This window comes from Anoplolepis gracilipes, chromosome 15 (genome assembly GCF_047496725.1).
Source record: "Anoplolepis gracilipes chromosome 15, ASM4749672v1, whole genome shotgun sequence".
Taxonomy (NCBI): domain Eukaryota; kingdom Metazoa; phylum Arthropoda; class Insecta; order Hymenoptera; family Formicidae; genus Anoplolepis; species Anoplolepis gracilipes.
This window is the reverse complement of record NC_132984.1, coordinates 3,278,111-3,306,063: the sequence shown is the minus strand read 5'-3', so window position 1 is coordinate 3,306,063 and position 27,953 is coordinate 3,278,111. Positions and strand designations below refer to the sequence as shown.

Sequence of the window (27,953 nt, the reverse complement as noted above, 5' to 3'; positions counted from 1 at the left end):
CACACACACATACACACACACACATACACACACACACACACACACACACACACACACACACACACAGGTCGTTTCCCCTTCTGGCTCCCCTCCCACCCCCGTTTCTAGCGGCGCAATGGACGGGTCGCTTGCAGGGCCCGTCCGGCTCCGGAGCCTGTACGGCCCTGCGAGCACGAAGAACCACTAATCAAGTCAAGGTGCGAACGTGCCCCGCTTGAATTTGCTCTCAACAGGTCTCATCGCGTGTGATTTTTCGATACCCGATTGATTTCTTCCTCCCCCTCCCCCAAATTTTACCCCAGCCAGACTTTTTTTTCTCGTTATTCGCCTCTTGAATAATCTTGCAGATTTCCAGCTATTTTGGAATATAAAAAAAGAAAACACTTGACTTTAATTACATATGCTTATCAATAAAAGGGTTTTGTTATTACGCAACGTTATTTTTTAATTCGAAGAGAATAGCATTATTGTGTGTGATGGAACCAAATATGTGAAATAATTTTCCAACGCGCGACGGACGGGATAATGAGTAGAGTAATAAAGTGATTAAGAGATAATAAATGTTTATCTCATTGGGAACGGTATATAAATGTCTGGGAGAATAAATTTTTCGATAAGAAGCCGCGGCATTTAATCCGAGCGAATCAGTTTCGCCGGACCTATTAAAAGAACGCAGGAACGACGGGTCCTTAATCTCACCGGGCGATCTCTGTGGGGGTTGAAGTTAACGTCGGTGGTTGAGTCGGAGGGTGTTAACGAGTCACGATCAACCCGGTCGAAAGGGAGGCGGCCTTTGTGCGGTCCGCGCGCGGTTCCAGGTGTTGCTCACGTAATGTATTACTTAAGACTCCTCTGGAACAGCTGACCACGGGAGGTCCGTGAAGCCTAATTCACCCAGTCGCGTCATCCGATATCATCGATTCGAGGTGCGAGAGAAAACAAAAAGAAAGAAAAAGAAGAATAAAGGTTTGTTGGCCAATCTCGTTTCTATAGAATTGATTGAATCTAATCAACGTCGCTCGATATTATTCGAACAATCACGTTTGGCTTGGAGAATAAATGTGTCGTAAAATAATCCGCCGCTCCTTTAAACTGAAGCACAAGAGGAGTGACAATTACCTCATCGTCGATCGTTATAATCTACTGAAAGAACTTGAAAAATCTCGATGTTATTTTCAAGGGCGCGAATAAACGCTAATAACTTTCGCTCTAAAAGAAATGTGTGTGTGAATGGAGAAGCAATTCTCCGCTCTGCTAATAGTAGGGAATTTACATGATACCTGTTATTAAATGGCAGCGCGCGCGCGCGCGCGCGCGCTACTTATCAGATTATTTCCGCGCGGATGGTTAAGCGCATTCGCAATCGAGAATGTTATGTTAACATGAACGACGGTGCGTCAAAGACTCAAATTCGCGAGTCCTCGTTCTTGAAACGCGACGCACACAGTGTTTCCCATATGACGGGCCGCCGGAGGGTGTTATTTAAAAAGTTAGCGTTGCCGGCGTGGCTCGAAATCTCAGAAACGAGCCGAACTCGAGGAATTTAGTGACCGGTCCCTGGTCTGACAACCAATCATCCCGACGAGGCGGCGGCGGCGGCGGCGGGGGCGGGGGCGGGAGGCGAGGATGAAGGGAACGACGACAGGGGCCGGGGAACGTAATCTTACGTATCAATTAGCCCCACGGTCCGACCGGCCTTACCCCCCGCGGGCCTTTGACCGCGCGCCGCGCCGAGCGCCGAGGTGTGAGAACCAAGACACGGAGCGCGCATTCGTTTTACAACGTCTTCATCGGCCCGATATCCTCGCACGCTGAGACAGAGCGGGGGGGAAGGAGGAGAGGGAGGAATCGTGCACCTGGAGGAGAGACGCGCCCACGCTGGAAAGCGGATGAGTCATTGACACGACTCGTGGTAAGCGTGCTTTGCGCCACTCTTGGCAAGTCCTGATCGCGAAATTTCCAACGTCGCGACTTTAGGGTGTTTACTCAAATCTTGTAAAAAAATTCTCCCTCATCTTCCAGCGTATTTTGTTCCAAATTCCAAAATTGAAAAAAGAATTTTAGAAAAAAGAGATTTTTTAATACGACTCTTTCTCTCTTTAACCCTCAAACTGAACACGTGGGTCTTTCGTGTCCGGGTGTCATTTTTAATCCATTGTTTCAAAAAAATATTAATAAAATCTCGAGGTTGGAAACTTATTCAAAAAAAAGTTTGTGTCAAAAGGGACTTATAACTGAAAGGACAATTTAAACAGTTTATTCAGTGCAAAGTGCTGGCAAATTTAAATCTGAAGCGGACACAAATGATTTTTGTCTATTAAATAAGAAAGAGTGAATAAGTAAATTTTTTAAATTGTTTTTTTGCTGTTAATCGTTTTTTATAAAAATAAGATATAAATTTACAATGATAATCTCTCTGAAAAAGAAACAAATTGCTTTAATTTATATTGCGTTTCAGAAAAAAACACATTTTTTTTAAACCTAAAAATTACATTTACGATCATTCAAATAATTATATTTTTTTTAAGATCGTGAATATATAGTATTTTTTTCGTAAACTTTGAACTTTGAACTAAAAATTCCTGCAAGCCTTTTTGTTCAAAATTATTTTTTCAAATTTTTATTAATTTTTATATAAAACATCCATGTTTCCAAATCTTGATCCAACAAATAACAAAAATATAGTATTTAAAAATATTTTTTCTTTAACTCTACTACACAAACTTTTCGTTTAAACTTGAAAGAAGATGTGTAAACTTTTTTAGAATTTTTCAAGTAACTTTAGAATATAAAAATTAACTCGGACTCCAGTTACCCACGCGTTCAGGATTACGGTGCCAAAAAAACGTGTTCAGTTTGAGGGTTAAAATAAATTATTCAGGGTTGCTCTATCATTAATTCCAACGTAAAAGAGAATAATTAATTTTTGAGAATTAAGAAAAATGGCGATTAGGATCTCCCATCCCAATTATATCAGTTCCGAGAGATTCGACGTTTCGATAGCGATATGAATTTTTGCGAATAACGGATATTCTCGAGAGGAAATGCGCGTGATTAGCGCTAATAAGTCGTCTTATTAAAGCTACATCTATCGATCACGGTATCGAGTAACGAAGGAAGTTCGTGACATAAAATAATCGACGTTGAGTTGCCCCGCGTGACAGGTATATAACTGTTTACTCGTGTGGCCGACTCCCATTCGACTTATGGAAGAACCTGTTATTCCAGCCGTCAAGACGAGGGTCCAAACGATATTTGCTAGACTCTAGCTAGACCTATCTGGGAATTTCGAGTGTGAGCACCACCTGAGGTGCCGACATAAGCAGACTCTGAAAATCGATAAGAAGTTCCGCGTGGTTCGAGAGGGAAACTTGAGAGAATCTACAAATCTGCAAATTCCGACAATATGATGTCTAAGAGAGACGTCGAGCAGTTTTCTGCTCAAATTTATTCATCGTGTATGCAATCGCGAAGATAAAATATTTGCGACTAGCGTGAATCTTGCCGTTGAAACGCCTATTAAAAATGAACTGAACTTGTCTTTATCAATTTAGCGGATATTCATTTAGCGTCGTAAATATATGCAGCTACCACATGCTTTAATTTCATGAGTCTCCTTTATTATGCATTCGCAGCCACCAGTCACAACAGGTTACTATTATCCGCTAATTATATAAATACGACGCGTAACTACCGTCGCCTAAGTACATAATTATAATTGGCTGCGCTCTATTCCAGGCGCGCGAAATTATTTCCGTCATTTTAACTTAACCAACGCGTGTTTTAATTCGCAATACAAACACCGAGGGTAGAAAAAAAGAAAATCAATCAGCCCGATATCAATCATATTCAGCTTTAAGAATCTAAACGTCGTGCTCTCTTTCGATTCGGTGAATGATTATCGTGCGGTAGCTCATCGATCGTGATGATAACACGGCGATAATCTCTACGTCGTGGAATCACCGGCCGGAAATTGCCGGCGCGAGTAGCCTCGCGGATTCTGCCGGAAGTCGTCTTGTAATTATCGTCTGTAAGAGAGGCGGGGATTTAAACGGAAGGATCAAAGTATAATTTAAGATTTAATGTCAGCTAAATTTATATAATATTTGTCAAACGACAAATAGATTGACTTGCGGATCTGACAAGCATGCTTGCGTACGATACAATTATCTTTCTTTATATTTGCCACGAGTTAAAGGCGCGAAAATAAACGCGATTTCGTTTATTGGAAAAATCAAACTGTCACCTCATCTAAAATTTTCGTGCGAAAACATCTCGAAGGATCCGCGAACGAAGAAGAGGTAAAAGGACAGGAAAGGGAGACGGGATAGGGCGTGGTTGCGGAGTGATTTAATGTCGGAGGTGCGTGTCTCTATCCGGCCGGATTGCGAAGAAACACGTTGCTCAACAACAACAACACAACAGCAACAGCAGCAGCAGCAGCAGCAACCACAGACGCGCGTTTTGGGGCAGGGGCTTTACAGCCGTTTAGTGTTTTACGGCCGTTTTATGAACGCCGCGCTGTCTTTCGTATACTGGGGATCCATCGGAGTATCCTCGCAGGAGAAAATTGGATGTAAGACAAAGAGAAGAAGGAGAAAGAGAGAAGGGGACATCGACGCAGCATCGCGAATTTTCACGCGGGGTGCCGGTGATTTATAGGAAATCGTTATCGCACGCGTCGTCTTTATCGAAAGCACGATTATTAATTAATTTTCTCCTTGTTTATATATATATATATATATATATATGTATGTATATATGTACGATAAATTAATTTCTCAGACAGTATGTAAAATATTAAGAAAGAAAATTAAGCGTTAAATAATTTGCGGGAGAAGTGTCCGAATGATTTATCCGCCGGATATTTAGATAGATATTCATTCAGGATCTCACACACGTCTCTCCGATAAATCGCGAACGATAAGACGCTCTTTTCGAAAAGAATATCATAAAAAAAAATATCTATAAATGTGTTTTCTGCTTCAATTGAAATATTCACGCAGTTTCGCAACCAGCTGCGCGAAGGTTGCTCAAGCCTTGTGACGTGTTTCCGTTCTTAATAAGTATGTAATGGGCTTGTTGCGTGCGACACAAGAATCCGTTTCTCAATTTTCTTCAAACGAAAGAAAAACATATTGGTTTTTAACTATCAATTTACGATGATAAATCTATCTACTTGGAAAAAGAATTATCGTATAAATATCTGAACTGATGGCAAAATCAAGATCAAAAAGAATGAAATTGACTCTAGGCCTGCTATCACACACTTAACTTTTACACGTATGTTATTGTAAAAAATAACCGATTCAATTATCTAAACGGCGAATCGAATGGCGTGCGGCTCTCTCGCAGCTCGTCCCTGGAATCCCTTCGGACCCCAATCTCCCGGTATCATAAATTCGCGCACGTCCAATCGCAGCACCGCCAAAAATCACCCGGGCCACTTCTCGTATATAAGGCTCTGGAAAGCTGCCGAGAAGAATATTATTCGATCGGTCGGCCGGTACACGTTTGACGCGAGAGCGTTTCGCGCCTGGCCGGGCCCGGGCTCGGCTTTAATTAAAAATTAATCGGCGCAAATTAATTTAAATGCAAAAAGTGGGACCCGGGGTCTTTCGAAGGTGGAGTCGCCGTTTGTTGGGGGCGGGCCCAACTGAGTTAGGCGATCGTTACGGTGCCCGGTACCGGACGATAATCGAAAACCCCGAGACGATCCGAGACAAAAGGCTCGCCGGAGAATGAACAGGAGAAGAAGGAAAGAAAGAGGAGACAGAGAGAGAGAGAGAGAGAGAGAGAGAGAGAGAGAGAGAGAGGGAGATCGGACGGGATGGCCTCGACCGATCGGCTAAACTCGTGAGCCTCGTCCGTGAACAACCAACCACCTTCCCTTCGAACTGGTTCGGCTCCGATCGTTAATACCTCGTTATCGTTCGGGTCAGCCAGGATCGGTCCGTATTGATCACTTTTTGATCGCGAGGCGGATAAACGCGCGGCCGCGCCGCCGATCCGCTCCGCTGCTTCTTTCGCAGTTGTGTGTAATCTGTCAACTAGTCGCTTTTAAGGAAATTGAGAGAAGAAGCGAGCCGTGTTTAGTCGATCGATTCCTCACTCAACAGGTTTACAAATCGACAAGCGGCTCGCTATCGTCATCCAATGACAAATACGCGAATTGAATTTTTCTCGATTATGTCACTTAGATATTATTAAAGAAAATCGATTCTTATAAGAAATAATTTTCTAGAAAAGACCTCATTAACTGCATGATTATTATCAATAACTTACAGAGTGTTTTTCGCTCCTTTCGAGAGGAAATTATGTTATTAACAGAAGAATCGATACTTGGACGATAAACGAATAGCAACGATTAACGACACGTGTCATGCTCCCTATCGGAGAAATTTCATTCAAAACATCATTAATCATTTGCTCGAATTCGCTTACGTAATACTATATGCAATCTCAGCTGATGAAATTGACGAGAAATGCACGAGCAGAGGAATGTTGATAAATTGAAGCCGGCATAAATAATTTTGCGTCCGAGCAGCCTCGTGATCGAGGAGACGGTCAACGGAAGCATATTTCCCTCGGACCGCATTCCCTCGCTCGGTGATCGTGAACGCTTTCGAAAAGAGAAGGAGAGAGAGAGAGAGAGAGGTTGGATGAGGCGAGGTCGGTTTCGACGAGGTTGAGAGGACGAGACGAGACGAGACGAGGCCGGACGAGGCGAGGCGAGGCGAGGCGAGGCGAGGCGAGGCGAGGTGAGGCGAGGTGAGATGACGGCGGCAAGGAATCCCCGCCTACCCATAACGATATTTTAATTAAACCGAGGCGCTGGCCGAGCCGAGGAGAAATTCAATCTCGAGATAATAAATGATCGCGGCCCAACACCTTCCTGACTGCTGACGAGCCGACACCTCGGCAGCTTAAGGAGTTCACACCTTTTCCCGCACGGCCATCGAAAAAATGGCGAACGCCAAGGATACTCTGTTCTTTCTTTCACCCCCTCCCCCTCTCTTTCTCTTTATTGTTTGTTTGATAGATACGGCTCGAGACTCGCCCTTATCATTAGTCTCGCGGCCGGTTACATGAAGTCGTTAACGCGAGATTAAAGCGCGCGGCGGTAGCTACCGTCCCCTTTGAGGAGCGTCATAATATTCCATCCGATGGATCTTTCAAGATTCTCTACCAGAAGTACCTACCTTTGACGCTCTTCTCGAAACAGACGACGCGACGTGTCGCAAATAGGTATGCGCAAAATACGCATACGCACAGCGCTGATGACGATACAGACCGTCTGTCTTGTATACGTTGCATATTTTAATTATCGTGATAACTTTAGATTATGGTGGAAATATATTATGTATTATTATTATTATGACACGTGGAGGTATTTGAACGTCGATTCGATTTACGCGAAAGGTGGTCTCGTCGCGGGGCAAGTTATATGCAAGTTCGATTAAGTGAATCCTTAAATTAAACAGAGCTAAGGGAGCGTTTCTCTCAGAACGATATTTCGTGCGAGAGGACGATAAACTTTTTCTCTGAAAGCGCCGCTCAAAACACAACCAGACTTGTGGATTTAATGCTCTCGCGCTTGCATCCGAAAGCGCGTTCTTTCGCCTCCCGCGAAACGGAAGAGAGAGAGAGAGAGAGAGAGAGAGAGAGAGAGAGAGAATGCGGGAGGGAGGTAGGGGGATGCTATATATCGGGATATGTTTCCTGATCGTTCCCAGAAGGATTCGTAATTAAACGCGGAGATCGCATTTCGATACAACCCGGCCGTATCTCTTTGCGAGCACAGTCAATGCGAATTCGTACGAACGATATCGCTATGTTCGCTTTGCGAAAAATATTATAGTGAAAGAGAGAGAGAGAGAGAGAGAGAGAGAGAGAGAGAGAGAGAGCGAGAGACTCTCGTAAATATAGCGTCGCTTATGGCTTGATACATCCCGATCTTTGATTTTTAATCTCGCGTTGCACAAGAGAAACACAGAGATCCGACATTATCGGCTTAACCGAAAATGTAACTCACTCTTTATATCTCGAAAGATGAAAAGAAATTTTCTTCAGAGAGAGATTCTTGAAATGAAAATATGTATATTATATTAGCTAATATGAAATTTATGCAGAATTCATTTATTTCCTATTTATTATTTAAGAAATTTATTTATTAGGCATATTTATCAATTTATTTATTATTTATTTACGGTAGAAAAGAGTGCGGATTTTTTGATTGGCATCTTTTGTATTGTAATTGTTTTAAAATATGTATGCATTAATGAAAAAAAAGAATTGAAACGGTTTGTAAACAAAAAAAACAAAAAAAAAAAAAAAAAAAAAAAATAATTGAAAAGCAAAAAAAGGCAAAGTAAAAACCGGTATTATTCTAGCGTAGCCATACTTTCGACTTGGGACTGAATTTCCGGCGATAATAGATCAGGAATATTCGCTTTGTCAACTGTAATGGACCTCGGGGAGTATCTTTTGTACGCCGCGCTTCATAGACGCGATTGGTCTTGGTCTCGTCATTAGTCTCGCCTGTCTACGCCGAGTCGTTAACGCTAGATTAAAACGTAAATCACCTACCGAAATGTTGCAAAAGCACGGTTTTTTTTGCACGAGGCAACGCCTCGTTGGAATTCGAGAGGGATACAATCACCGCTTCCTCCCGTCCTTCGCCGCCGATCTCCGAGATTCTTCGCGAGCCGAGAACCGAATATCGTAAAAACACTCCTGCGGTGAAAATGCGATTTGATTAAAAGTTGTAATCATTGCGCTTGGAATAACAATGACGTTATTAATCCTGTATTCGGACAATGAACGGCATAAATCATGGAATACAATTGAAGCCGCTTATCTCGCACAGAGTTGAATAAATCTTATAATATATTAAGAATATTAATGAATTATGTGTATTATATTATCATGTATGTTATCTACATTGTATTTTTTTTTCTTCTTAATTGTTTTTAGTAATCTGTATTTTTCCTTTCTTTTGAGATTTTGTTCTTTCTTTTTCTTTTTATTGTTTTATTTTTTTACTGCATTATTCATGTAACTATAAAATTGTTGTACCAAAAGGATTTTCCAGTTTCTAAATAAATAAATAAATAAAGTGAAACTCAAATTTTTATCATTATATTTTTTACATTCGATTTTATTTTTATCTACACAGAAGAAAAGAATATTCTTATTTTGACAATATCTTTAGTTGTAAAATGTAAGTCTTGAAATGAGATTTATATTACGTTAAACAAAGAAAATTTGCTTGGATGCAGACATTTTATATATAGTTTGACCAAGAAAACTATATTCTTGTTATTTAAGAATAATTTTCTTGAATAGAGAGGAAAAAATGTTGGATAGCTTGGAGTTAAAATAATTATTTTATTCTCGAAATGACAATCGTAGTAGTGAAATAAGATTATAATATTGTTAAAATTTAAGATATTTAAATTCTTCCAAAAAGATTATAATATGTTGCGTATATATGAAACAATGACCGAATAATTCGTATGAATATATAAATTTTAATTTGACACTTTTTTTTCTGTCTAACACTATAAATACTCGTCAGTAATCTCTAAAGTGTAATAAAAATTATAATTATAACGTATGCTTTATCGAGATAGCCGAAATTAATTCTTCCACACAGACTCGCCGATCAAGTCTTTACGAAATTAATTGCACAGACGGACGATCAATATTCGCCATCGCGTTTGCATGATCGATCGCGTTAACCCGCGTGTGACAGATAAGATACGGGGAGCTCTCGCGAAGTGAATCGATGGCGGTCGATTTGAGTATGCATAAGTTTTGCGGGCGCCTGATTAATTTCGCAAAAACAAATGGACGCGATCGTGATCGTCCGGCGTGATTAATGAAGTAATGAAATCTTGACTAACCCTTTAATGGGGAGGACAACGCGAACGCGTCGGAGTCACCGATCGCGAGGAATCGACGGCGGCGTCTTCGCCGGCAGGAAAATCAATTTGGTTAATTGCGATTAATCGCGCGTTTCGTTGCAGGAGTCGCGTGAGTTATTTCGCTAATTAAAAATGTAGATTGTTCAGGTTCGGCGGTTCAGCGACCGCGTCGTTTTGCTTCATTTTCGGTTAAACGTGCTCGCTTAAACTGCCGGACGCGCGCAGCTCCTCTTCGCTTGATGAGTCTATTATAAAATTAATAACTATAAATCTTGGCGGAGAGAGAAAGAGAGCGAGAGCGAGAGAGAGAGAGAGAGAGAGAGAAAAAGCGACGGAGCAACGTGGTAGCACGTGGCGGACCGTTTTTCATACTCCGGTTAATTATACGCGACTGCAAATTGAGCGCGACGAGTTACGAGTAGCTCCTCCCTGTCTCCTTTCTCTTTTTTTTTTTCCCTCCCTCTTCTTCGTCATATCGTGGAGCTGTAGCCTTTATACGGTAGGACGCTGCATCTTTTTCTAGTAGTTGTATTGTAACGAGACGTCTCTTTTCTTCAGATGGCGGCCTTCAGATTCTATTTTACGTCAAATATGTTATTTCCCTAGTCTCTTACAAACTTACTCGACGAGTCATTCATCTTTGGTATAGGTCGGGGTTCAATTATATGTAATTACGTGCAATCTCTCTTACTGCCTTCCTTTTCTTTTAGTCGAAGCTTTATTTCTCAGTGCTATCTCTTTTTTTATCACGATAATGCACATCTCTCTTTCTTTCAACACGCTCGACAGATTCTCCTTTAGAACCGTTCATCTCTATTCTTACAAAAGCCATTCGCGACACAAATTATCATTGAATGACTAACGAGGCGGTTATTTCGACAGATGGATCTGAACGGACTGCTCGGGTTTGTTGCAAGCAAGGACAGAAATGGAAGAGCGTTCGGATCCTTCGGTATCCGGGCATCGCACTTTGACGCACTCTCTCACGCGATATCTCGCTCTCTCGCGTGCCTCGCGGCCATTACGAGGAACGCTCACGGCAGCCAGTTTGAATTTCGGAGCGTCCGGGGGTAATTCCATCGGCGGGGTGTTCTAATTGGCCTCTCATTACCGATGCTCGGCTTGTTTCGGCTCGCCGAGGCGAGGCAGAGGGTCCCAGCAGCGTCGAAACTAACCGGTGGCTCCGGCCGATTATTACCAGTTATTATCTACCGCGGGATCGTTCAATTTAATGGCCGATTGTTTCGAACGCCGCGCCGTTAATAGAAATTTACTGAGGACTCGGTCCTCGGTCCTCGGTCCTCGGTCCTCGGTCCTCTTCCGTAAATGGTAGTAGTGACGTAACCAGGACGATTGTTACTAGAATCGAATAGAGCCCGAGACACAACAATTCCGGTTTCCCCCGGAAAGCTCTCGTTGTATCCCATACGGTTAAAGGTCTCGGTGTAGTTGCGTTGTCATTTTCAAATTTCATCAAAATCCAGAAGCGCGACACTCATCTCCGTCTTCCTTGTCCCAATCTTATATATCTGTGATCAAGATTGTTATGTTTGTATATTTATGTACATATATCGCAAAATATTAAAGCAACGGCTACAATTTCGATTTTTCGTAGAAGTCGAAGATCGGGAGGAGTCGAGTTTGTGGCCCAAAGTCAAAGCAAACCCATAATAAAGTGGCGGAACAGCTTTTGACGATACACGACGCGCGTAATTGGCCGCTCATTTTGGCGAGATACTTATGATATGCCTAATAGAAATAGGATATTTGCGTTTTACGCGGCATAATTACGCGAATTTTCTGTTATAACCGACCTCCCTGCGAAACACGCTATTTAGATTTTGTCTACCTGATTAAAAGTTATAGTTATTACTTTCAAGTAATTTCTTCCTCCTACACTTATAATTAATATGTTCTATGGTAAAAAAAAAAATGAATAAAAAAAATATTTTTCGTTAAATATTATATACATATCTTAAAATGCTATTTTGATAAAAATATTGAGTAAATTAATTATAAACTATTATATATAAAAAACTTATTGTCCCGCTAAATTTTCACGAATAGAGCTTGTTATGCTCGAAAAAATCATGTTGGAAACAAGACGAGCGCGTCAAACCCAATCGATTGATAAATCGAAGACCCAAGATGATTACGTCGTAGACTCCGTTCGACAGCTGTCGGTTACATCGTGGGCCATTTTAATTGAAAAAAGTCATCGTAGTGGAAACGAGGCGAGGAGGGAGATGGAGGGAGGAGGCATCAATTTGCTCGATTATCCCCGACCGGGTTAGGAGAACGCAGGGAGAGCAAGCATAAGGGAGGATAGATGGATACAAGAGGGGGAAAGGGGGGAGATGGAGACGGGGCCCTGGCAGGTCGGTCCCCAAGGCTCGGGATAGAAAACCTACTATAGATTATCAGGCCTGTTATTACGACGGAGAGCGGAGGTTTTTTCGGGGCTAAAAATTGGTTTTTAATGCAGGGTTCGTCGCTTTCTTGTGGCCGCGGGGCCCCCTGTTGGTAATAACTATATTATCGGGCGGGCCTGTGTGTGACCACGCGCCCCTCTGGGGCCCCTGGGGCCCCTGGTGCCGACGTCATGCAACCTCGGCTCGCGGGGAAGCGGATATATACAATGTAACTAATGCCAGAGAATATTCGAAGACACGTGAGCGGTCCCGTGGCCCCGCGTCCTTCCTTGCAATGTTGAAGACGCAGGATTATACCTCCGTTCTTTAACGAGCGCGACGAGAGAGTAATAATCGCGCCACTTGATTTACGCTCGAAAAATTTAAACACAGCGTATATATACAGGATTTTTGATGAGTCTGGAAACGGCCGAATATCTCGAAAATAAAGCATTTTAGAGAAAAATGTTTCAAATAAAAATTGTTTGGTTCGAAAAGCGCTTTAAAATTGGTGCCATTGGTTTGACATTGAATAGTCGTTGAAGATTATATGAAGGTCATCTTGAATTTCTTAAATGGGGTATATATATTTTGCATATTCTTGTAGCTTATCTCGAGAGCTTTCCAAAACACTATAATAAAATATTTTTTTTATCAAGTATTCTTCGAGTTATGAGGCTTGAAAGTTCTAATATTTTGACATCATATACGAAATATCTCGTAAAATATTAATTTTTTTATTATCTTTATATTAATAGTTTTTAGCACATAATAATAATCATAAAGAAAATGCATGATTGTTTTTTTAAAAAAAAATTGAAAAATTTTTCCCTAAAATGCTTTATTTTCGAGATATTCGACCGTTTTCGGGCTTTTCGAAAACCCAGTATATATATATATATATATATATATATATATATATATATTAATGGTATATGTATGTATATATTGTCCGGAAAAATTAAAGACGCGAGAAGCTCCTTCAAAGAGAGCCGAAGAGAGAATCGCTCTCTCCGGACGCTCCGAATACAAGATAAAAGTAGATGAATTCAAGGTCGATGAATTAAAGGTCCAAAGAGATCTAAACATCTTCTCGCGATGAATAATCCTCGTGAAGATTCGCCGGGGCACGCTTGAGATGCAACAGTAACGCCTTTCGCAACAACAGCGGCGGTCTCGCGATCTGGGTCGACCCCGTTGTTGCGAACCCTTTCCCGTCCCCACCTCCTTTCTAACCCTTCGCTCTTCCTTTTGGTCGGTGATCCCTTTGTATGTGGAGCGGGCGTCAGTTGTTCGAGGCGATTTATTATGAGAATTATGAGGGGCTCGCGCTCTCGCGGTGCCCCGTGAAACTCCGGGGTGCAGTGCTCGAGGAGGTGCTAGTAAGAGGCGGTGCTGCCTCGTAAACCTTAGATTTACTTCTGGCCGCCATCAAAGCACCACCACTACGCGGATATCGTTCCTCGTGTTTCGCGGAGTCGGTCCGAGATACTTATCGCGATATTGCCGCGAAGAGAGTCGATTGCTGCGTCAAAAGAGAGAGAGAGAGAGAGAGAGAGAAACGGGGAAAACACTTGGGCCTAACGCTGGTTTCGTTGACGTTAATGTCCGTCAAAAAGGCCTGGACAAAAAGACTTGAACCCAAAGAATGGGATAAATAAATTTATTCAACTTTGTTCAAAAGCAACTTTGTGCAAAGCAAGCACACGCAATTTTTCATCTACCAGAGAAAGATTGCTTTTCTCTCACGTGTAAAATATGTAAAATTTGAGCAGATCCAATTTTGACCAAATCAATCAAATGTTTGTTTCGCCGCGTCAAACAAGCGACTATTAATTACATTACATCATCTTGTATAGGCCAACGTATATACCTGGTGATAAATAACTTATTATTGATTGAAAGAAGTAAATTTGCAGCCTCCCTTGGGTTGGGTTGGGGGATTTCCAGCTCACGTTTTTCCAAGAAAATCCGTCTTTTCGACAACTTCTTCTCTAGATCTTTCATTAAAGACCCTTCCAAGAAAGAAATGTGACAAACATAAAGAGTAAACACAAGTTCAAAGATTCGTTTAATCTTGCCTAATTAGTGTTCTCTCATACATCGGCAATGTTGTAGAAAAGTCTACGTCGACAGGTGCTTGATAAAATAGTGCCGGCGGATAATCCGGCCGCTCGTTCGAGAGGACATTCCCTGTAAATGGCGATATTTTCGCGCGCGCGGCATCCTTTCGCGCAGACCGGTTTTTTCTCGTAATAACGGAAAGAGATTTAGCGCTGCGGCATGACGCAGGTCCCTATATCGCATGCAACATTGCGAAGAGCTTTGCACAACCATTTTCGCATTAGCATAATACTCAATTTCATTCTTTGACCGCTCGTCGCTGCTGACACATTCGTGCATTAGCAGGTGTCGGGCGAAATTACTGATCCTACGGGATGATTGCGCCTTCCAGCGTGACGCTTCGTGGAAATTGTATGAATTAACCGGCAAGGAAAACATTTTATAATGAAAGACAATTCGTAAGAAGTGTAGAAACTTGGAAAATACTCGTTTGCGTCTCAGCCAGTTCTTTGATTTTGGGATTTATATCGTGAATTTCTATTAATAATTATCGAGAAGAGAAGTAAATTTCTTCTATTCATTTGCATGTTTAATTTATTTTGTATTATTTTTATAAAAAATTTAAAGGCTAAAATGCTGTTTAATACACGAATGAATATAATACGAGAATTAAACAAATTGACTGGAAAAGATTATGACATCAATTTTAATTTAAATTATTCTCGACTTTTATTCATTCTTTTCTTTATATTGCGAAAATATTTTGTAGAAAAGTCTAATTAAAGCAAAAGGACAGATTGATTGTACAGTGTTAATATCTAAAAAAGATTCCAATATATGTATAAATTATATTCATATTACATATGAATTAGCTAATATGTATAAGAAAAAGAGAAGAGAGAATATTTTATAAAAAATATAATAATAAAAATAGATATTATATAAGTATATAATACTTTTCAATACCAATCTTTTGCCTTTAAATTTTGGATAAATTTCGACGAGATAAAAATTTGCCGAAATAACAGAAAAAAAAATTATCAATTTTAACTTAAATTATTCTCGAATTTTATTGGTACGTTTCTTTATATTGCAAAAATATTTTGGAGAAAAGTCTAATTCAAGGACAGATCAATTATATAGGGTTAATATCTAAAAAGATTCCAATATACAAATTATATTTAAATTACATATGAATTAGCTAATATGTATAAGAAAAAGGGAAGAGAGAATATTTTATAAAAAATATAATAATAAAAATAGATATTATATAAGTATATAATATTTTTCAATACCAATCTTTTGCCTTTAAATTTGGGATAAATTTCGACGAGGTAAAAATTTGCCGAAATAACAAAAAAAGAAAATTAGATTCATTGATCGTTGAATCATCTCAAAATCCGCATCCATCTGCTGTCCAAATTCTGGCGAATTCGTGGCGAATTCGTGGCGACTTCATGGAGGTTCTTAAAGTCGGCCTAAGGGGCCGGACGATCGAGAATCGATTTTGGCAGAAAAGTGAATCCAACAAGCGTGGCGACCGCCCGTGAGGCAGCGCGCGATATCTCGATCCCACGAACAAGAGTATGTACATATATACACAAGCTCGGGGTCCCCGCGAACAGCCTCAGTGTTCACGGCTGGCAACGATATCTACCATCTTGGCGCGTACAGGCGGAGGAAAATTTGGTAATAAAATTTGTTCCCGCCAGTTAGTCCGGGCCCGTTGCCAAAAGCGGCTATTAATTCCTTATCTCGCATCTTCGATCTCCTGCCAAGTCCCGATCCGCCTCCGGTTCCGCCGTAGATGGATGCTTTTCAATATCCGGCGGGATTGCGCTCGCCGCTTACTGCAGAGACGCAAAAAAAAAAAAAAAAAAAAGAAAAAAAAAAGAAAAAGAAAAAAAAGACAAAGTATGTTGATACGTCGCGATCGATCGATACTCGGGAATTAATCACGCTTGTCCGCCGTAATAAACGTTAAAGTCATCGAGTCAAGGCGGCGCGAAAAAAATTCTCTACTTAATTAATATTCAAAAAGTCCTTGAGAGATTACGGAAAGAGTTTCGCGCGCGGATCCTCTAAAATTATACGTAGGTTTTTTGCGGCTTTCGATGTTGATAAAATGATATGCCCGCAAACTGCCGTTCCTCGATTTTTCGCGAGCCCCGTCGCGCATCCCCGTCGCATGTCGTTTCGTGGAAATGAGAGAGCACCGTCCCTCGTACACAGCGAAACTCGAGAAACGACTTAATACGTAGGTAGAGAGCCGTATTCCCGTACACGACGAGCTACGTACTCGCTCCGCGCACCGATTTATGTACATGCATAATGGCGATCGCCGGGCCAAGTCCCCGGTATTTTATGGGACGAGCTGGCCGCGAGTACGCCAAGCCCGAGCTGTCTCAATTCGAAGCCTTCTACGCCGCAGGAAACAATTTCAGAATTACTCGTTTAAACGCAGACACTTCTCTAGTAGAATATATATAAATCAAATTTCATTAATTGAAATGCTTTACATATACATATACAGCCATGGGCAAAAGTATTAGGCATTCTTAAATTTTCCGTGTTTCCGTGTTTCTTATTTTGTCAACGGTATATAAATATTAAAAAGATTAAAAAATTCTTAAAACCTATCGCTAGCACTTTAAAGCTGAAATTTCAAGTTTAAAAAATGTTTTTTCAATTTTTCGTCTGTCATAATTTTTCGCCTAGTATCGACAACATGTCTGAAAATTATGTATCTCGGCCAACAAAAAATTTAGGAAAGTTTAAAGAAAAGGATTTTGTAGGCAAAATGTTGTAGTTTATGGAACTTGACTTAAATTTTTTTACCGAGCTGCAGAGTGTCAGAAATACAATAAAATTTTAAAATAATATTTTAAATATTATTTTTTAATGTACTGATAACGCATTAAAGTTGCTATCGGTAATTTGATAAATTTTTGAATTTTCCTTGTTCTGTGCTTTAAAAAAGAACATTTTGTTGTTTCTTAAAAATTTTATTTGTATCTTTGACACTCTGCAACTCGGTAAAAAAAATTTCTCTCAAAAAATTCAAGTCAAGTTCCTACAAAATGCTTTTTTTAAACTTTCCTATAATTTTTTTTGGCCGAGATACATAATTTTGAAACTAAATCTGTATTTTTCAGACATATTGTCGATACTGGACGAAAAATTAAAAAAACATTTTAATGCTTGAAATTTTAGCTCTAAAGTGCTGTCGATAGTTTTTAAAAATTTTTTAATCTTTTTAGTATTTATATATTATAAACAAAATAAGAAATACGGAAAATTTAAGGGTGTATAATACTTCTGAGCAAGGCTGTATCTTTAATGGAGAGAATCTCTCCTTCTCTCACGAGCTTGGATATTAAGAGTCTGGAGCATTTGTTATAATAAATTCTCTGTGTGATTAGTTTAAAATGCAATTTAAATAACTGGCAAAATTATTTTTCGTTAAATCACGCATACGATGTTTTATCTTGGATCTTTATCGAAAAACTGCCCTTCTTTTTGGTCCAAGCTAAAATATAGCACACAGGTGCGAAATATTAATTTACAGGAAATTATCGAGTTCCCTTATCGAGGAATGCTCGAAGACGTAGACAAAACGTCGGAAAGAAGACGCGAGAGAGAGAGAGAGAGAGAAAAAGAGAGAGAGAGAGAGAGGAGCCAGTGGAAGAAGCTAGAAAGAAGAAAGAGAAAGAGAGAAGAGACCAGACTCAGATATTTAATCTGGTGCGGAGTGGGTAAGGCTCATCTAGACAAGGAGAGAGGGCCTTGTCGGACGAAGATCGAGCGGGAAGATAGCCGATACCTCTGGGAAATATCGGTATCGATAGGTGATCAGAGCTAAATGGATTATGCGAGCGATCAACCTCCGACCCCTTGTAATAACCGGCAAGGAATCTGCCGCCTGATCTATTGGATCGAGAACTCGATCGAGTTACACCTCGGCGAAAGGGAACTATACAAAGTCATATTCTTCTCCCTCGTCCTTTCCGCGAATTCAGAGCGAGATAAATAGATCTCTTCATTTTCGACTTGGCTGCGGTACTCGATTGCGACACGGTATCTTTATAGAGTTGCCGCGATTTAAATACAGATGGATCACGATTCATACCAAATGATGCAGAATGAATTTAACTTAATTTCTTTCATTGGTTTCGGCAAGTTTCATCGATATTTATCCGGAATTTCAAAACAAAAGGTTGGTATTCAAGTTTCAAGAAATCTTATATTCCCTCTTTTCTCATCAGCCAAGTTACATATAATTTATACATATATGTATATTGGAGTTATCTTTTTACGCACATTTATTTTATACACTAGTAATGTCTGGTTTAATTTAATCTTTCTGCGAAAGATGTTGGCATTATAAAAATATATAGATAAAAATTGAAAATAATAAAATTTGTTTTCTTTTAATTATATATTTATTTATCCTATTCAATTAAAAAACACAATCTATCGCAATCTACAATACATTTTCTCTTTCCCTTTGTATACATATAATATCTTCATTTATCTATCAAAGCAGCATTTTAATCTCTCCGAATAACTGGGAATGATCCTTCATAAAGATTAAATCGTAAAATATTAACACAAAGAATCTTTCGAATCTATCTACCTCAACAATTTCCGTGTTTCCAAGGAACATGCGGTTCGAAGAAATTGTAAAGACTCGAGAGAAGACGCGCAGGATTTAACAATCCGTCAAAAGGCTCTGATAAAGCGCGGTAGTTCCTGAGGCATTGAATTACGTTAAAGTCAGTAAATATAAGATGCTCAAGATATTCTGCTCTCGTCTTTATCCTCCTCTCTCGCGTTATGATTAGTCGGGCAGCGATACACATTACATCCAATCGACAATAAAAGCGTCCTCCTAATGAAGGAGAACGGCCGATCGGGGGATCTCGTAAATCGTCGGATTATTAATACCTGGCATTCTCCGTGCGTGAATCCGGCAGGTGGCTGGTCGACCCTCTAATCGCGATCCCAGGATAATTTACACCCATGTCCTCCTCGGGAATCATCGCGAGCATTAACGAATCATTTTCGCGTGGATTCCCAAGCGCCAAGTGAAGCCTGCTCCTCGAATCAATCTCGAATTTTAATGTCTCAATATATATATATCTTTTATATAAGCAGAAAAAGAGACTATTCTTGTTTTGAGAATATCTTAATAATATTATATTTTTCAGATGACTGTTACGTAATAATGTTAAAATAAAACTATATTATTAAAATTTAGGATTATAAAATCTAAGAAGATTATATATAACTGTTTATATATGAAATAACGATGACGTTAATTAAAGTATATAAGTTTTTTAATTTGATACTAATTTTTTTCTATGTATATAAATTAAGCATAAAATAACTCGTTTCATTAGCAAGAGACAGTTACTTGAAATTTAATCGTCATATATATATAACTATCTCTTACTATAATAAAATCAGTCATAATCTTGATTGATAAAACTGAATAAAAAAATACAGAGAAATTGATCTTTAACAAGTGCGTGACGTATATATATAATTTTTCGTTACATGTCAAAAATATTTCTACAGTTTCTTTCTTCCGGGACACGTTATTTTCTTCGGCGATCAGGAAGCTGCTATGAACTCTTCTCTGTACCAAAGGGGATAATTTTTCGTCCGCGACGACAATGGACCGCGCGATGGATAAGGAAGAGGAGGCAGTCGCGTCACACGAGAGAGGGATCGGCCAGTAATAGAGTCCTCAGGCGAGGGCAGAAAGCATCAGCCGTTTAAGCACGGGCTCCTCGTGGACGGCTAATAATATTAACCGCGCCACGTCGCGATCGCACAATGGCCCTTTGTGGAGGCGCGTAAATGCTCGTAACATAAATCGCGAGCGGCGACGCGCGCTTTATTGTCTTCGCGCGACGCGTATTACCTTCTTCCTCCCATCCCCTTCGCATCCCGCCACGTTTGTCGATTTCTATTCGCTAAAGTGCCAATGCCATTTCAGAGAGCTAGCTTTCTCTCCCAGCGAATCTATCGCGTTTATATTTAAGCCCTCTTTAAATAATAACAATTCGACTATTGTAATATTTTACGTAAAAGAAACGGTTTTCTTTGTTTCGTTGTAAAAATTAAAAAAAAAAAAAAAAAAAAAAAAAAAGATATATGAGCGTGAATGTGAGCATATTTTTATAAAAAATACTGAAATTATCCTTTCAATCATCCTTTTACGTATAAAATATTAGAAATCAAATATACACATATTTATATATAAAATTAAATAGATTTTTTTGTCTCGAATAGCGTCGTCCTTATCAAAACTATGAATATACAATTTTATAGTTTTGAGTTATTGCAATTTGAAAATTTAATTTGCTCTGAAAAATATATATATTTATTACTTTCGTGACCTCAAATTCGATATGATTTATTATTATTGCCATTCGCGTTTCTGGCATAGAATCTTTGTCTAAAAATTGTGTAAGAAAATAACATTAATCGGAAAATTTGCACATTCATGGTTTTGATAACCCCATTTAACGAATGGTTTTAATGGAAAGCTGATTATTTTATCATCCCGTATATCTTTCAGTTATAATATATAATCGTTTAATAAGGCTGTGCGAAATTCAAGCGGGCTGAAAATTCTTCTGAAAAAAAGGGACCCTCGAGATTAGTTGGCGAGAAAATTTCGAAATCGGTGGCCGCGATATTTTGTAACGGCGCCGAATGTAAATAGCGTCGCGCAACTGCAATATAACAGCGGAAGCGATGTTACATCGCGTCTATGATTTATGCGCGGCTCATTGTTCGCCACGCGACGCCGACAGCGACCGCATTGTCGTATACATCGTTATTATTCTTTCCCTCTCTCCCTCCTCACGTCGCGATGTTTAAACGAACAAAAGCCCTCGACTTTCAGCGAGAGCGTCCCGTACTCGAGCATAAATCGCGCTCTCACGCGGATTTACATAAACATCGTCCGCGTTGCAAACGCGGGTCGTACTCTTTTAAGTAAATTCGGAATTGATCTACGTCCACAACGGGAGAGAAATAAATTGGTAAAAAATTGCGATATTTCCTCTCTCTGACATGCTTTTATAGTTCTATTTTAGCGAAACTTATATAATCTCTCTGCTTTTTTTTTTTTTTTTTTTTTTTATTTCACCATCCATCATAAGTGAATTAACGCGACTGTTTAATTCCATTTAAATTAACTAACGTGTTTAATTAATTAATGGCATATGCTTAATCGACGTGAAAAAAAAAAAAAAAAAATAATCTTTACAGATCATTTTTTTAAAATTTAATTCAACTTACTTGGCAACCTCCGTCCAAATCGGCGAGTCAATTCTGTAGTGTCACTTTTCTTGCAGATGCACAGTAGGGAGGAAAAGAAGGATGGGACGACATGAGACGAAGGGATGCAATGACTGAGAACGCCGGCGCGTGGTCTGGAGAATAAATTAATATATTTTTAATGGATATATGATATAGGTACTGGTTTTTCGCATATCCCGGATCATCGTATGGCAACTCTTATCACCCCTAACTATAAACTGAGCTCCTGGGACGATTTTGTGTCTTACGGGGGTCGCGGGAGGAAAATCTTTGTACCGCGCTGTAATCACGCCCGCCTCTCTAGGATCTTTTAAATCTATATACAACGCCAGGCAAATTTCTACCGCAGAGGTCCTCAAACTTTTATTTATATTCCTGCGTACCTGAAATTGATTTTTCACATCGTACATATACATATATGTGTATGTTTTATTAGTTGAAATAAATTGCTGGGAAAATTTATTCATCTTGTCTAGTCTCTACTATTTCCGCTACAGAGAAATGAAAATCACACCAATATGACAAGTGTAAAGAGTTGAGAACCCCTGCCCTATTGCTTTAAATAATATCCGCGATCGACGAACACTGGGGTATCGACTACTCAAATTAAATAAAACAGACACCTCTCTCCCGCTATTTACATTAAATACACGCGCACGCACTTGCATTCTTCCTCGCACTCTATTTTTCACTCTCTCTCTCTCTCTCTCTCTCTCTCTCTCTCTCTCCCTCTCTTTCTCTCTCTCTCTCTCTCTCTCTCTTTTCCTTTCTCTCTCTTACCTCAAAGACAGACAAGCCGCCTAGCGGCGAGCTTGTCCGCGTTTATTGCACATTTTTTCATTCTTTTTTAAAAGGAAACACAATAGACGAAATCAAACGCACTCGATCTACGACGGTCACGCATGCATTCGATATGTCAAAGTGATATAAGTCTTGCCGATCCACGTCGATGAAATGCAATCTTTAGATCCTCGAGTCCTTCTGTCAACGAAATAGCGACTTAAATTTTCTCTCTGATAAATTTTCCTCGTTCGTTTTTTTTTTAATTTCCCCCGGACTCGAAAGAAAGGATACCGAGAATCCAAGACGCATTCACGACGAGGAACGCGAGAATGTCTATTACGCGAGAATATGCATGATGAAACTATCGATTTCGATCAAAGCGAAAAGATCCTGATAAAAATGTGAACGGGAATATTAACTTGCCCAGTTCAACCCTTATCACGATTGGTCCTCTCGCGCAAATTATCTCGACGGGAGAACGAGTCCAACACGCTTCTCGCCACTTGGGCCCGCGCGGTTCAACCCCGATGAACGGCACTTTATCGTCACCGATAATTCCCGCACAGAGATCCTCGGCTCTCGCGCGCGACTCAACTTTTTTTAATCCGGCTCACCTCACGGCGTCTCATCCACGCCTGTTCACTACGTCGTGGAGGGCGAGGTGCAGGCCGACGAGACGGGCGACGTCGGCGACGTCGGCGTCAACGGCCTACGCTCCGATGCCGCGCTCGAGGTTCGGTGGTTGTTCCCCAATAGGCTGTCGATGGAGAACGGATTCAGCCTCTTTCTCTCCTCCCTGCCCTTCACCGAGAGATCAATGCTGCCGCTCTGGACCTCCTCCTCGCTGGCGGCCTGCCTGATGAGATTATTCCTGGCGCCCGTGCCGACCGACTGTTGACGGCCCGTCCCGACGACTCCCACCAGCTCGCGTCGTCGCTCCAGCAGGCTCAAGCCCCAATGGTGAATACCGGGTTGATGGTTCAAGTGTTCCGGCGGATTTTGCGGATTCTTTCGCGGCTCGCCGGTCTCGTTCGCGCTATTGTTGAGCGTAGGATAACACTCGCCGTCCACCGAACCGTCGGCGGCCGAGTCCACCCGCTCGCTTCCGCTCTCGCTGCAGGAATCCAATCCGCCGACGACGTCAATCTCCTCGTTGGGATCGTTGCCGGACGCGGAGATGCTGCTCTCGTTGTTCAGGCCCAGTTGACCAAACGAGTTGCTGAGAGGACCGCTCGAGCTGCTGCGACCCGCTTCGCTACGAGATTCCCACTCGGCACGCAGGGTCGACAGGTCCACTGTTATGCCCTGAAATTAAGAATCAAAAAGGTTAATTAATTAATTGCAGTTTGCAATTGGATAACTCTTGACTACTTGATTTTTATCCATCAGTTACATGCGATACGTAAAAGCGGTCTCTCTGTATAAACTTGCAATATTTCAAAATGTCTTTTAAATTATGTATTGTCTTTTTTTCATATATTAAATAAGTACTACATTTTAATTACATATTATGATGCAATCATCATTCCGAGATTCCGATGAGCGAAATTCTTTTTTAGAAAAAAAAAAAAAATTGGGCGAGAGAAAAACGTAAGCATTATATAAATTTTAAATTGCTAAAGAGAATATAGTTTTACAAACTCTCTTACTTTAGCAGCGAGTTTCCGCTGTTGTCTCTCGAGAGCCTTCAGCAACTTTTTCTGTCGCCTCTCGCGCTCCTTCCGTCTCAGTTCCTCGGGTGGAATAGGCTCGCCGCTACAACTCTGAGGATGGGCATTGTGCGCCGGCCTTCCGGGGCCCTTTTTCGTGTGTTCCTTCTTCCGCCATTTTGCCCTTCGATTTTGGAACCACACCTGAAACAGCGACCCAGTCGTCCCGAGTTGAAAGACAGCGATGTTTACCGAGTACTTTACTGGCGTTAACTCTATGTATTAGAAAGTATAATCGACCAGTTGATAACTCATCTATTTCATATCCAAGAAAATGTAATATCGAGGCGCATCTTTCTCATCTGGAACCTTCGATCGATTTCAACCGCAATTCAACTCGTCCGTTTCGAAAGAAGGATGATTAACTTAACCACCGGTTAAGCGCTAATTGACGTTGATGAAACCACGGGTTGTTTCCCCGCAGATCCTCAATTGTAACAGGTGCTCGCCCGGTTACGTCTCGTAAATCTAAAGCTCCCATCCGGATCTTCCTCTTGTACGACGCGAAATTTCCCCGCGAGCTGCTTAAATCACGGCGCCGCCCTCGCACGGCGCTATCAGAAGCGACACGAAGGGCGGATGCATTAAGTTCCGAAATTACAGGAAGACTCCTGTCTCAGGAACCAAGGACCAACGACCCTCCCGGGTGTCCTGATTCATTGAGGACGACAACCCTTTGCTCGCGTGAACGCTCGTGGCATGAACGACGATTTAGGGCTAGCGTGAGCCGTGCGGCGCGACCGGGGTTAGCGAGGGCGCACTCGAGGGGACGTGGGGTCGGGATTGAGGGGGTGGGTGGGGGGTTGGGGGGCGAAGAGGTGGCGAGAGGGAGAGATGAAGACATTAGTTGTACGGCACGGCCGGCGAGCGGCGCTGAGCTCACGCGAGCCGAAGATCAATAGATCCCCTCGGCTCCCCGAAACGCCTTCCTTGCGTCACGACCAGCTTTACGACTTTCTTCGACTTTAGGACACTTTACTTATCCCTCGGAATAAGCCCAGAACCCAAACTCTCTCTCTCTCTCTCTCTGTCTTGCGAGTCCCTCCGTTACTCGCGATTAAACTTCGAAGGTGATCGTAATTAATTCGATTATTTCGACAACTCTATTAGATTCCGTCGCACGATTGCACCATTTAAATCTCTAGCTTTTTGACTTTTAAAAGTTACTGTAATTTAGACGAAACTGCTGTAACGAAATTATTTTCAGCCCGATAATATTTAGATATGTGCTGTGAAGAAAAATTGTTGCATTAAATTATTCTTAACAATAAGGATCTAAATAAATGCAAAGATATATATAAAAAAAAAAAAATACATACCAAAGATAGGACGGAATAATGTTGGAAATTGCAAGCTATAAAAGCGGCGTTCGATAAATTTCTCCCGACGAAGAAAAGCCATTCCCGAACACAGAAAAGACGCTACCGAATAGTTTGAAAATCCTTAAGAGACGCCCTGTGGTTAAGAATTGGGCACAGCTGTAAGACATTTACGTTAACGCGTGGGAAACACGATTTGAGCATTAGCGTGGCTATTTGTCAGAAATTATCGGCGACCGATAGCCCACTTAACAAGCTGTTTTGCCCGATTACGTAGGAGAGGCAACCGCTTTCGAACGGGCCAAGTAATAGTTTCTTTCTTTTTTTTTTTTTCAGGAAGGTACAGCTTTATATTGTACGAGCGAACGACCAGAGGTTAACATGCATAAAGCGCAGTATCTTTAGCGGGGGCACAAAAACTCGGGGAACGACGTCGTTATAGATAACTGCAATCGCCACGTACGACGCCTGTCGAGAAGATAATGCATTCTAATGTAATTACGTTTCCGCCAATTAATAAAGCATGTTTTCCCGCCTCGCCGATAAGAGCGCATCGGAAGAGAAGTGCGCTGAATCGATTAAACTGTTGCTTGTAATTAATCCTCCTTGCAATCTTCTTATTTTCACGGTAATGGAGGCTACTTAATCAGTCGTATTTTATACATGAGACGGAAGAAAAGAAGCGGAAAATAAATGTCGGACAAAAAAAAAAAAAAAAAAAAAAGCAACCGCGTATAATCATATCGTTATCTTAAAGAGTACTGTATTCAATTGTAAGAATGACGTGGATTTCTTGCGGATCGAGTTTTGCCGTAAGTCAAGTGTGAACAATAAAATTGCGTCACGATCAACGGTCCCCGGTCATTCTACGCCGTTTTTATCGATGCGAATCGATATTCCCGTTTGACGTTCGTCGTTAAATGCAAATCGCGTCTCAATAATGGCTTTTTTCAATCGCGATAAATCAAACACGTGTCGTGTGGCTGGCGAGTTTATTTATTTCAAGAGTCATAAGTGTAGGTTAATGCACGTGTTAAAATTGTGCCCGGGACAACGCAAAATATTTTGATCCCGGGCGTTCTCGAATTTCTCTCCTTGCCCGATCGTGGACGAGGGATTTCGTATCGGAGATTTTGCCGTGCACAGGGAGAGACGAGCGAGATGGCGGAGACGATAACCCGGCCGAGTGGTGACACAATGTGACACGATGTCGCGCAGCCGGTGCGCAGTCCTTTCGAAGGGACTCTTCCCCACGACAGGGAATAGCTCTCAGATTAGATAACATCGATCACCGCGTGTACGATAACCCCCTATATGTATGAACGTATGCGCTTCTCTTCGGGTGTCTCTTCGAAACATCGCAGCAGCCAAACAAGCCGGCGAACGATCGAATTTAAATTAAGAGAACCATCCCTACTGTCTGTAAATTTGGTTTGTTATTGTCGCTGGATTAAGGCATCGGATGTTTAAAAAAAAAAACCGCTCGCTTTAAATTTAGCCGAGTTCCACGAAACGTTAGGCGGATTTATTCGACGACAGTGTCCATCAAAGATGGACGAGGCGCGATAGACACGAATTTAAAATGACTTTGAGATCGAATTTTTCGAGGGTCGACAGAGACTAGGGAGGCTGCTTCCGGCCTCGGACCTTTGCCCCCTCAGTCCGTCTCCGGGGGGTAGTTGGTCCATCTGCTCCGTTACCTTCGAGATCTACTCGAGGGTGCCAAATCGACGCAGATTTATCCGCTCGGCGATCGTCCATTTAAATAACGCCAGCTCCGATAGGACGCTATTGTTTCTTTATTATGTTTCTGCGAGGGTAAATTCCTTGTTCTTTTATTTTACAGCTAGATACTTTTGAAATTAATTTCTTCAAAAAAGTTTTGTACAAAGGATTCGATTAATAGGTATACTAGGGCGTCTACTCAAATCTTGTAAAAAAATTTCTTGAGCTTTCAGATATTTTTTTATTAAAAATTCGGGAATAAAAAGAATATTTTAAAGATATTTTTAATGCAACTTTCTCTAAAATAAATTTTTTATTGCATGTTTTCTAATAGTTTTCGCTCATATCAAGCGCTAAATTTGTAAATGTACTGAAAAAATTGAATAACTTTCATGAGAATATTTAAATGCACAAGATGTATTAAATATTTTGTAACCTTAAATATATATTTATAATAGCTTAATTTGCTAATTGTTTACAATATGAGAGTAAAATATGATCAAAGAGAAAATTTGTTAAAAAATTTCCTGAATCCAAATAAAAAATTCCATGTGAAAATTCCCTGATTTTTTTCAAGCGCAAAAGAAATCCCTGGGGATTTTAAGTATTTATGTTTTTCCAAGGAATATATACTCTGTGTAAAAAGATATAATATAAATATCGAAAACAGAAAGT

General features: G+C 40.7%; 1 protein-coding gene across 8 annotated transcripts in view; it reads right to left on the bottom strand.

Annotated features, from left to right (window-relative positions):
* LOC140673700 (uncharacterized) overlaps positions 1–27,953 on the bottom strand; it is a 77,619-nt gene that overhangs the window by 4,555 nt on the left and 45,111 nt on the right. For 5 of the 8 annotated variants that reach the window (XM_072906804.1, XM_072906801.1, XM_072906802.1 and 2 more), the window contains 2 exons: positions 24,175–24,378; positions 20,729–23,830 (listed from right to left, as the gene is read on the bottom strand). In XM_072906804.1, the coding sequence (XP_072762905.1) occupies positions 23,168–23,830; positions 24,175–24,378 (867 nt within the window). In that variant the 3' untranslated portion in view covers positions 20,729–23,167. Of the gene's footprint in view, positions 1–10,217; positions 11,459–20,722; positions 23,831–24,174; positions 24,379–27,953 lie in introns of those variants that run through there. The other 3 variants (XR_012048087.1, XM_072906806.1, XM_072906807.1) reach the window with 3 other exon arrangements.